Below are 11,753 nucleotides of genomic sequence, written 5' to 3'. Positions count from 1 at the left end.
ATCCATCTTCTGGCACCCCCATCCCACTTCCTCTTGCACCTCCTGGCTCCCTCCCTCCCTGTCAGGAAACAGGACTCCTTTAGTAGCAGGGCTCGGGTTGGGGTCAGATGATCCCTGACCCCGACAGCCATGCTCAGCTGCCATCCCCAAACCCAGTCGCCAGAGCATGCGGTGGAGAAGAGTTGTGACCTCTGCTGCTGACTGGCTTGGCTCCACAAGGGGAGCAGAAGCCAGAGGCGGGAAAAAGGGAAGGCTTGGGGGCTGGCTGGAATGGCGGGCTTGGCTTTAGCTTGTGGGGATCGTTCCTGGGTTCCCCCTTTCCAGCTCGTACATCCTCACTGGGCTGGGACCTCACGTTGACCTTGGTCATAGAGGTGGGATGGTGGTCGGGGGGGTGAGCATTAGTGCCCTAGTGAGACAAGAAATTCTTTCATTCATTCATTCAATCATATTTATTGAACACTTACCATGTGCAGAGCACTGTACTAAGAATTTAGGAAAGTACAATACAACAATAAACAGATAAATTTCCTGCCCACAATGAGCTTACTGTCTATAGGAGGGGAGACAGACATGGATACAAATTCATTCATTCAATCATATTTATTGAGCGCTTACTGTGTGCAGAGCACTGTATTAAGCGCTTGTACTACTAAGCGCTAGTACTTTGTACTACAGATAAATAAAGTTACAGATATGTACATAAGTGTTGTGGGGCAGGGAGTGAGGAAGAGCAAAGGGTGCAAGTCAGGGCATTGCAGAAGGGAGTGGGAAATGAGGAAAAGTGGGGCTTAGTCTGGGAAGGCCTCTTAGAGGAGATGTGCCTTCAATAAGGCTTTGAAGCAGGAGAGAGTAATTGCCTGGAGGATTTGAGGAGGTAGGACTTCCAGGCCAGAGGCAGAAAGTGAGCCAGGGATTGGTGCCGAGAAAGGTGAGATAGAGGCACAGTGAGAAGGTTAGTGCTAGAATACACAGGCAGCTCTGGGTACAGCTGTACCTAGACACACAGGGCTATTGGGATTAGAGGCTCCTTCTCTGACTTGCCCACACTCGCTGGGCCCGGGACCTAATGCTGGCACTACCCATGGGGGTGGGCATGACAGAGAATGAAAGAGGGAGCCGGGCAGTAAGCCTAACTGGCAAAGAGCATGCCTCCCCCCGGACCCCACCCATCCAGGACCTCCCATTTCCCACAGGAGTTTCTACCAGGATCCAGAGAAGGGAGGGGAGGTAGAGAGGACCCCACTGTCCTGCCTCATCTGCTTGCTCTGGACCACCTGGCTCCTCTCCCACCTCCTGCCTGCCCCAAGTTGTGGCTGAGATGTTTAAGAGGGCGGACAGCAGGCCGCCCCTAGACTGTAAGCTCATTGTGGGCAGGGAATGTATCTGTTTATTGTTGTATTGTAGTAATAATAATAATAATGATGGCATTTATTAAGTGCTTACTATGTGCAAAGCACTGTTCTAAGCACTGGGGAGGATACAAGGTGATTAGGTTGACCCAAATGGGGCTCACAGTCTTCATCCCCATTTTACAGATGAGGTAACTGAAGCACAGAGAAGTTAAGTGACTTGCCCAAAGTCACACAGCTGACAATTGGTGGAGCAAGGATTTGAACCCATGACCTCTGACTCCAAAGCCTGGGCTCTTTTCCACTGAGTCATGCTGCTTCTCTCCCAAGCGGTTAGTACAATGCTCTGCACACAGTAAATGCTCAATAAATACCACTGATTGATTGATTGGGACTCCCCCTTCTTTCATTCATTTTTTCCCACCTTCCTTTCTTCCTTCCTCTCTTCCTCCCTTGTTAGAATGTCTATTTTGTGAAGAACACCATTCTGGCTGCCTCCAGTGCCAGAGCATACAATAAAAATCATGGACTCAGGAGTGGTTACCTTCAGGGAGCTTAGAGCTTTCATTATAAAGAATTTCCAGGGAACTGGCTGACATAAAGATCACCAAGCTCTGAGCCACTCCCCCGGCCCCTGCCCCCATGGGGAGCGGTGTTCTGCTGCTACAAACATCTGTATGGCTTAAAGTGAAAGTCTGCAAGTCTGGCCCTCCTTGTTTCAATAAGAAACATAAACTGGAAGGAATATTTGTCCATAAGCATCTGTGTTTCAGCTCAAGGGTGCATGTCCAGACTGCTCGGGAGGGAATCTGCTCTGAACCACTGCCAGAGACCACAGCCGCAGGGGCCGGTGAGCTCACAGGTGAACGCCTTTGGTGAGCTTACGTGAAAAGGGGTTCACATCTGTGGCCAGGCAGTCTGTGCTGTGACTGGACTACTGGACAGGGGCCTGGAGGGTCACTTCTCCCAGGGTCTGCTCATCCTGCCACTGCCCTGACCCTCATGACCTCCCAGGCATGCTCTGCTCTGTTCCTCTTTATTGGAATTAAACGCTACAATCTACACGTGGGAATGAAGAGGACATTCCCTGGATGCTGTTCTGGATGAGGCTTGTCCTCCAGGGAGATTCCTCCCTCTGGTCAGCCAAGGGTCACCCCTGGGATCCCTGAATCCACTTGGGTTTTCTCTCTACTTGGGGGCTTTTGAAATGTCCTTCTGGACTCTCTGGCAGTGGTTCTTTCCTGGTAAAACCCTCAAGAGTTTGAAGGTGGAGGGGAGAGTCTGGCCCAGGAACGGTGGCCAGTTGGTATCATGAATCCCAATCACATAGTCACCTTAAAGAGAACATGGAGAAATCTCGGTGAGACAGACTGACCAGGGTCTTCGGCCAGGAGTTGGGATCCCCAGGGGACACCCAGATGTCATTCTTGCATCTCCGCCTTATGTGGTGATTAGTTACCGTCTGGTGGGTTGTTGAGACTGAAGAGGAGTGTCTGCTCTGCCCCCATCCCCGAGGTTACCCGGGCCCAACTACCCTGGTTTGCTTTTCCCTGAGTGGCTGAACCAGTGATGGCTGCCACTCAGTGTGTGTGACAGTCAGAGAGCCAGCCAAGGGTCAGTCGCTGCTGGCCCTGGCTCATCATCCGACATCCATCTTTTAGACTGTGAGCCCACTGTTGGGTAGGGACTGTCTCTATATGTTGCCAATTTGTACTTCCCAAGCGCTTAGTACAGTGCTCTGCACATAGTAAGTGCTCAATAAATACGATTGATGATGATCCATCTCTTTAGGCAGCAGGTGACCCAGGGAATGCAGGTGGGTGAACCCCTGCCACCGTAGAAGACTCTGGGAAATGCTGCTGCCTCGGCCCCAGAGGACTCTAGGAAACCCTGCTGCCTCGGCCCTGGAGGAATCTGGGAAACCATGCTGCCTAAGCCCCCAGTGCCGACGTTAATGGAGCTTCAGGCCCCAGGACCCCCACTGTCTGGTCATGGGCAGGAGCAGCAATGAGAGGCCAAAGCCCTTGTACTCTCAGAGCCAAAACTGCCCTGGGGGTCTGGTTTCCATACAGATGGCCATCCCGGGCCCATGTGCAGCCAAATATCGGAGGGACACCATTTGGGATGGAGGTGGGGGGGGGCTCCTGATGTCTGATCAGGCTGTTCTGGCCCTCACAGGGTGAAAATCTTGAATGGTGATGTACTAAGCACTTATAATTACAGCGTGGATCCAGCACATACCAAGTGCTAAGCCCTGCAGGGGGAGTTACAAGATAATAATAATAATAATGATGGTATTTGTTAAGCACTTACCCTATGTAAAGCACTGTTCTAAGCACTGGGGTAGATATGAGCTAATCTGATTGGACACAGTCCCTGTCCCACATGAGGCTCACGGTCTTAATCCCCATTTTATAGATGAGGTAACTGAGGTCCAGGGAAGATAAGTGAGTTGCCCAAGGTCACACAGCAGACAAGTGGTACACAGCAGATCAGATCAGGTCAGATACCTAATTCTAAACTTCTCTACATGGAGCTCACAATCCAAGAGGAAGGGTGAACAAGTATCTTAACCCTACTTTAAGATGAGGAAGCTGAGGCCCAGAGAAGTTCAATGACTTTCCCAAGGTCACAAGACAAGCCAGTGGAAGGGTTGGGATTAGAACCTAGGTATTCCAATTCCCAATCCTAAACTCTTTTTCCCCTAGGCCTGGGATTGTTCCTTTCCCCAAGAGAGTCTTTCTGAGGGCAGCAGAAACACAACTCAATTTGGAATAGAAGGATTTTTGCCTTTGAACGCTGCTTTGCTACAATAAAAAAAAATACCTTTATGGTAAGAAGAAAAAGCAATAACATCTTGAATTTGTCGAGCACTTTCATTTTCCCAAAGTGCTTTCGCTACAATGATGAGGTCCTCACAGCAAACCTGGGAGGTAGGAAGAGGTAGGCATCCTCATCCCCACTGTACAGATGAGGAAACTGAGGCCCAGAATGATTAGGTGACTTGTTTGCAGTCTCACAGCGTGTAACTCGTTATAGATACTGATATGCATTCCGGAGCAACAATACCCCAGTTTGAGGGTTTTTAACTGGGACTTTTTTAAAAAAAATGGTATTTGTTAAGTGCTTACTATGTACCAGGGACTGTTATAAGCTCTGGGGTAGATACAAGATAATCAGGTTGGATAGAGTCCCTGTCCCGCATGAGGCTCAGTCTTAATCCCCATTTTAAAAGTGAGGGAACTGAGGCCAAGAGAAGTGAAATGACTTGCCCAAGGTCACACAACAGACAAGTGGCAGAGCCAGGATTAGAACTCAGGTCCTTCTGACTCCAAGGCCTGGGCTTTAGGCACTAGGGCACACTTTTCTAAGATCTGCTTCAACAGACCCAGACTTCACCTGAACCCAGAAACCTGGGTCAGTGGGAGTGGGTTTCACTGAAAATTGGAGTAAAATGACTCAATTAAACTAGCCTAGAATTATGAGATTTTAGAATCTGTCACCTTGATTTCACTCTCAAACATGCAAAGTACTGCAAAAGAATGTAAAGAATCAAATGCAATCCTGAAAAATCTGAGAAAACTGGGAGTTAAGTAGAGTTTTCTCTATGCTGGCCAAGTCTCCCAGAATATGAGAAAGATGGAAAAACATTCTTGATTATATTTTGATACTGGAAATAGGCAGGGGAAGTATCATGAAGTATCATGAAGTATCACGAGGGCCCCCGACCTCAACACAGACACACCTTAGTCTTTGAAAAAGGAGGATACAGGAACATTAGCTGTGTGCTTTCAGACTTCCAGAGAAGCTCAGACTGCAGTGAGGGACACCCTTCAGGACGAACCCTCTTTCTATGGGACCTGAGTATCTAGTAATTACAAGAACGCATTAGTTCCTCTGACCTGAAAACAGTGCTGCCTCTGACATAAGTCCAGAAAGAGGCAGAGAAAGCTTGCAAAACCAATCTATAAAATCTGTTCCTTTAGCTGTATTTCTGCCTGGATGATCTGTCTTCAATTTGTATTGGAAAGGGGTGGAGCAGGGAAGTTTAGTGGGAACATCTCTGGGTGTATCTCATGGTCCTCAGGTTCTGATACCCCTATCATCTCCACCCCTAATTGGGGACATAAGTTCTGAAACCTGTATTGTCTCCATTGCCTTGGGTATTCAAGTTCTGCATACCCTCTATCACCTCCACCCCTCAGGTATACAAGCTCTGCTTAGCCTCCCTAATCATCTCCATTGCTTGACTAACCAAGTTCTCCATACCCCCTATCGTCTCCATCCCTTCAGGTACGTAAACTTTGTATACTTCTTCTCAGGGGTCAGCAATGGAGAGGCTTTGACAGGGGTTTCAGGGTGGAGAAGCAGGAGGGGCAAAGTGCTGTGATGACATCACACTGCATCATGTGCGACTTGACATAGTGATTTCATGGAGCATGTGAGGGAAGCCTCCAAAATCTAATAGTCCCAAGGACCTTAGAACCATACTCAGGCCCTGTCTCTGCCTAGCCAAGTTCTGCCTACCCTTCTAATCTCCACCTGCTCTGTACTGCCTGCCAGCTTTATACAAATAGGAACTAGTTTGTTCCTGTTGAGCGAAAATAATATAAAAAGCCTTCTGTCTATCACTGGGATCCTTGGGTGTCTTAAAACATTTACAGGCCCGCCCAAAACATTCCCACCTCTTTAGAGGCCCCAAATTAAATTGACTCACTCAACTACCTTGTATTATACTCTCCTGAACCAGGAGACCCTAATTCATTTTTCATTTGGACATCCAGGACACTTCCCAACACTGGCCCAGTCTGAGTTTCTTTGAGTTCTGTGGTAGTGGAGGCCGCTGCCTTTTCTGAAAAGTCTCACTCTCGTCAACTAATCGAACCTTGGGGAAATAAAAACCCTGGTGGGGGAAGTATAAGTCTTTCCAGATCTGAATCGGAAGAATCACTTCTGTAGCGGGCTGCATGCTGGAAGCGCATTCCAGCTTTGTGTGGCTGACTGCCGGGAAAATGTCAGCTCTGGAAACAGGGAATCATAGGGGCCAAGCTGCTGAGTGGTAAGCCCAGCCCTGGTGGCAACTGAGCTGTTTCCACTGTTAAGGAGCCCCTGCAGATGCCGTGACCTGGTGGATGTGCCACTTTCTAATAGACCCCCTGTGCCCTTCCTAGTAATTATGGTATTTGTTAAGTGCTTACTATGTGTCAGGCACTGTACTAAGTGCTAGGATGGATACGAGCAAATCGGGTTGGACGGGTACACTCACGCAGTATGCCGACCGGTATTTGAAGGCATCATTTGCTCTGGGGAGAAGCAACCATCCTCTTCCATGGTGGACCCTTGGGCACCTGGGCAACCAATTGGGCCAGTCCCACCTCCACAAAGTGACCACTATACCAGGAGAGAGAATTGCTGTGGGCTAGGAGGGGTCAAGGGTGGGATCAAGGACCCATAGACAGGAGGCCACCATTCCACATGGAAAAACTGGGATGCTGGAGTCTGGGGTGGGGGGTAGCACTCTCAGCCCCCACCACCCTCACCCCAAGCAAGGTCCTGGTCCCTACTCTGCCCACCTTTCTCCTTCCTGTCGCTCCTACCCACCTGGGTGGACCCCTTCCAGTTCCCCAGCTGGTGGGGGGAAAGCTGTCATTGCCACATTTCTACAAGGCACAAGGGTCAGGAAGGATTAGCAAGGGAATGGTAGTGACTGTCATTTTGTTCAGGGGATCTGGTGGGCAGGAGATGCTCATGGGGGTGTCTGAGGAGAGCGGGAACATAGTCACAAACCAAAGCAGACCAAGGACTGGCCAGGAAATGCTGGTGAAGTCACCGCTTTTGGTGAACTGCCTTCCCAGTGTGTGTTCCAAATGGATCCTAAGCTTCTCTTCATCCCCATTTTTGCTGTGACATCTTTCGCTCACTGTCCAGGGCCCACGCCCAGTCACTCGGTAACCACCCAAACCCGGAAAGGTCCGGTGTTCCCCAGCTCCCAAATCAGGGTGCAACATCTCCTGCTGCTGAGAATGAGCCGAATTTGGAGCTCACGTGATGCAACTGGTTCTGGTGCCGAGATCTGTGGGTTGTCACGCTAAAAGCTCTAAGCAGCACGAGTGAGCAACCTATTTTTGAGCTCGTGTCAAACAGTCCATAATTAGGCTGTGCTAAGGCTTGATGGGGGGCGGGGGGGGCGGCCTGGGGAAGGGCCCATGGTGGCTTTCACCTGGAATTTGGGAGATGGCGATTTGATGCGACAGTGAAAACTGTAAAAGGTGGAGCCCAGTTTTCCCTGTGGGTGACTCCACTTGGGGTTGCTGAATAATAATAATAATAATAATAATAATAATAATGTAATAATGATGGTATTTGTTAAGTGCTTACTATGTATCAAGCACTGTTCTAAGCGCTGGGGTGGATAAAAGTGAATCAGGTTAATAATAATAAATGTGGTATTTTTTAAGTGCTCACTATGAGCCAGGCACTGAACTAAGCGCTAGAGCGGATACAAGCAAATTGGGTTGGACACAGTCCCTGACTCACATGGGGCTCACAGTCTCAATCCCCATTTTACAGAGGAGGTCACTGAGGCACTGAGAAGTGAAATGATTTGCTCATGGTAACACAGCAGACAAGTGGCAGAGCTGGGATTAGAACCCAGGACCTTCTGGCTCCCAGGCCTGTGCTCTATCCAGTAGGCCATGCTTCTTCTCTGTAGTAAGGTTGGCATCCACCAGTCTGGGTAGTCCGAGTCCAGCCCTGCCTGGAGGCAGGGAGATGGACAAGATGAACTTTCAAGGTCCCTGACAGGCTGAGGATTCCCTGATATGCTACCGTGCCCTGCCACCCAGACTCCACACACACACACACACACACACACACACACACACGCTTTCTCCAGGAAGCCTTCTCTTTTTCTTTCCCAGTCCAACAGGCAATCTGAATGCTAATGTATTTATCCCCACTCTCAGTACTTAGGTACAAATGTCTATTCAGTTCTCCTGTAGACTGTAAGCTCATTGTGGGCAGGGAATGTCTCTGTTACATTGTTATACTGTACTCTCCCAAGTGCTTAATAGGGTGCTCTGCACACAGTAAGCATTCAATAAATATGATTGATTGGTTGATTAATTATTCATCCTAGTACAGCAGAGAGACCCCCAAATCAAGGATGTGGGGGGGTTGCAGGAGCAGAATACGGGACAGCCTAACAACTCATAGAGTCCAAACTCTTGCTGGCCTTACAACCACTGCGTTAAAGAGTAGCCTCCAAACCATACAAACAGCTGAACGTTCAGCTCCTGGAGGACAAAGATGAGGACCTGGGTTCTAATCCTACTCCACCACTTGTCTCCTAGGTGACCCTGGGCAAGTCACTTCTCTTCTCTGGGCCTCAGTTCCCTCATGTGTAAAATGGGGATTAAGACTGTGAGCCCCATGTGGGACATGGACTGTGTCTAACCTGATTAGATTGTATCTACCCCAGCGCTTAGTACAGTGCCTGGCACATAGTAAATGCTTAACAAATGCCATTTAAAAAAAAGACATCTTCTAGTTCTATAACAACCTCCAATAAAAACCCTGGAATAAGAAAAGCAATCCACCATCTCCAGCAGACATCACAAATGGGCATTTTTTAAAATGGCATTTGTTAAGTGCTTACTAAGTGTCAAGCATTACCTTCAGCACTGGGTAGATACAAATCAATTAGGTCAGACAGAATCCCTATCCCACATAGGGCTCACAGTTTAAGTAGGAGGGAGAACAAGGTATGGAATCCCCATTTTACAGTTGAGGAAACTGAGGCCCAGAGAATAGTAATAATAATTATTATAGTACCCAGCTCCGCCACATGTCTGCTGTGTGACCTTGGGCAAGTCACTTCACTTCTCTGAGCCACAGTTCCCTCATCTGTAAAATGGGGATTCAGACTGTAAGCCCCACGTGGCACAACCTGATCACTTTGTATCCCCCTCAGCGCTTAGAACAGTGCTTTGCACATAGTAAATGCTTAACAAATGGCAACATTATTATTATTATTACTTGTTAAGCACTTACAATATGCCAAGCACTGTTCTAAGCCATTGGGTAGATACAACTTAATCAAGTTGGACAGTGTCCCTCTCCCAACTGAAGCTCATACTTTTAATACCCATTTTACAGATGAGGTAACTGAGGCCCAGAGAAGTTAAGCGACTTGCCCAAGGTCACACAGGAGACATGTGGCAGAGCCAGGATTAGAACCCAGGTCCTTGTAACTTCCAGGCCCATGCTCTATCCACTAAGCCATGCAACTGCAACTTCTCTAGAGAAGCAGCACTTCACTGAAGTGAAGTGACTTGTCCAGAGTCACGCAGCAGGCTAGTGGCAAACCTGGGATTAGAACCCCTGCCCTCAGTCTCCCAGGCCCGGGCTCTTTCCACTAGGCTGCTTCCCATGCACTTCTCTGGGATGCCATATTCCAGGATGAGCAATCAGGCCACGGGGCACAGACAAGCTCATTCATTCATTCATTCATTCAATCGTATTTATTGAGCGCTTACTGTGTGCAGAGCACTGTACTAAGCACTTGGGAAGTACAAATCGACAACAATTGGAAGACCAAACAGCAGGCAGGTGGACCCTCAAAGGCTCAGGTGTGGACACATTTTCAGATGCATAAGACCCCATAAAAGACTAAACCCAGGACCATAAGTTCCTTAATTCCTAATCATTTATTATTCATTCATACATTCAATCGCATTTATTGAGCGCTTACTGTGTGCAGAGCACTGTACTAAGCACTTGGGTAGTACAAGTTTGCAACATATAGAGATGGTCCCTACTAACAGCGGGCTCACAGTCTAGAAGGAGGAGACAGACAACAAAACAAAACATATAAACCAAATAAAATAAATAGAATAAATATGTACAAGTAAAATAAATAAATAAATAGAGTAATAAATATGTACAAACATATATACATATATACTGGTGCTGTGGGGAGGGGAATGAGGTAAGGCGAGGGGGATGGGAAGGGGGAGTAGGGGGAGAGGAAGGAGGCCCCAAGCACTCTCCCAAGCACTTAGTACAGTGCTCTGCACACAGAAGTGCTCAGTAAATACCACTTATTGATTGAAATGACACACAGTTCCACCCTAGGCCAAGGGAAACCTTGCTATCACCAGTTATGGCCGAGACTGATCGAGGCAGATGACTGATAAAAGGCCGACCCTGGGAAACACGCACCCAATGCTTGAGCGGTACTTTGTAGCACCTGAGCATTCAGGAGGGAGTGAGGCTTTTGGGAACGTATAGCCGCATGCAAACCAAATTAAATAAGGCATGAGACAGGGGCTGGGATGCTAAAGTGGAAGAGATCCAGGGTTACTAAGGGGGCCCACCAGACCAAAAAATTCTAGGCATCATTAAAGACCTCAGCTAGCCTGTTCATCCATCATGGCACGAAGAAGAGGTGAAGAAGGCTCCAGTCGCATCTCCCCCTTCTAGACTGTGAGCCCACTGTTGGGTAGGGACCATCTCTATATGTTGCCAACTTGTACTTCCCAAGCGCTTAGTACAGTGCTCTGCACACAGTAAGCGCTCAATAAATATGACTAAATGAATCACAAGGAGGAGGGAATCCAGAAGAGGTGACAAACACATTTTAATGCTCTCCCCAAAGTATTTTCTGTTACTGAAAAATAATAATAATAATAATGGCATTTATTAAGTGCTTACTATGTGCAAAGCACTGCTCTAAGCACTGGGGAGGTTACAAGGTGATCAGGTTGTCCCACGTGGGGCTCACAGTCTTCACCCCCATTTTCCAGATGAGGTAACTGAGGCCCAGAGAAGTTAAGTGGCTTGCCCAAAGTCACACAGCTGACAACTGGAGAAGAAGCAAGGCTCAGTGGAAAGAGCACGGGCTTTGGAGTCAGAGGTCACGGGTTCAAATCCCGGCTCCGCCAGTTGTCAGCTGTGGGACTTTAGGCAAGTCACTTCACTTCTCTGGGCCTCAGTTACTTCATCTGTACAATGAGGATTAAGACTGTGAGCCCACCGTAGGGCAACCTGATCACCTTGTAACCTCCCCAGCACTTAGAACAATGCTTTGCACTTAGTAAGTGCTTAATAAATGCCATCGTTAATTGACAGAGCTGGGATTTGAACCCATGACCTCTGACTCCCAAGCCTGGGCTCTTTCCACTGAGCCAAGCTGCTTCTCTAAATTGAGGTTGAAATTGAGGTGCTTCAAAACATACCAAATGCCTAGGCATTTGGATCTGTATTCTTTAAGCACTTGATAATCACCCTGAGCAAGTATATATATAGGTCCATAATTAATTTTAATGTCTGTCTCGCACACAAGACTATAAGCTTGTTGTGGGCCAGGAATGTTCCTACCCACTCTTTTGTACTGTACTC

General features: G+C 48.0%; 1 protein-coding gene across 1 annotated transcript in view; it reads right to left on the bottom strand.

The window, feature by feature from the left end:
• Positions 1–2,540: 2,540 nt before the first annotated feature.
• MORN1 (MORN repeat containing 1) overlaps positions 2,541–11,753 on the bottom strand; it is a 242,664-nt gene continuing 233,451 nt past the window's right edge. Inside the window, 1 exon segment of the mRNA XM_038747309.1 lies at positions 2,541–2,686. Coding sequence (XP_038603237.1) covers positions 2,541–2,686 — 146 coding nt within the window.

Source organism: Tachyglossus aculeatus, chromosome 5 (assembly GCF_015852505.1).
Source record: "Tachyglossus aculeatus isolate mTacAcu1 chromosome 5, mTacAcu1.pri, whole genome shotgun sequence".
Lineage (NCBI taxonomy): Eukaryota > Metazoa > Chordata > Mammalia > Monotremata > Tachyglossidae > Tachyglossus > Tachyglossus aculeatus.
The sequence above is the reverse complement of the archived record's forward strand: the minus strand, read 5'-3'. Positions and strand labels throughout refer to the sequence as shown.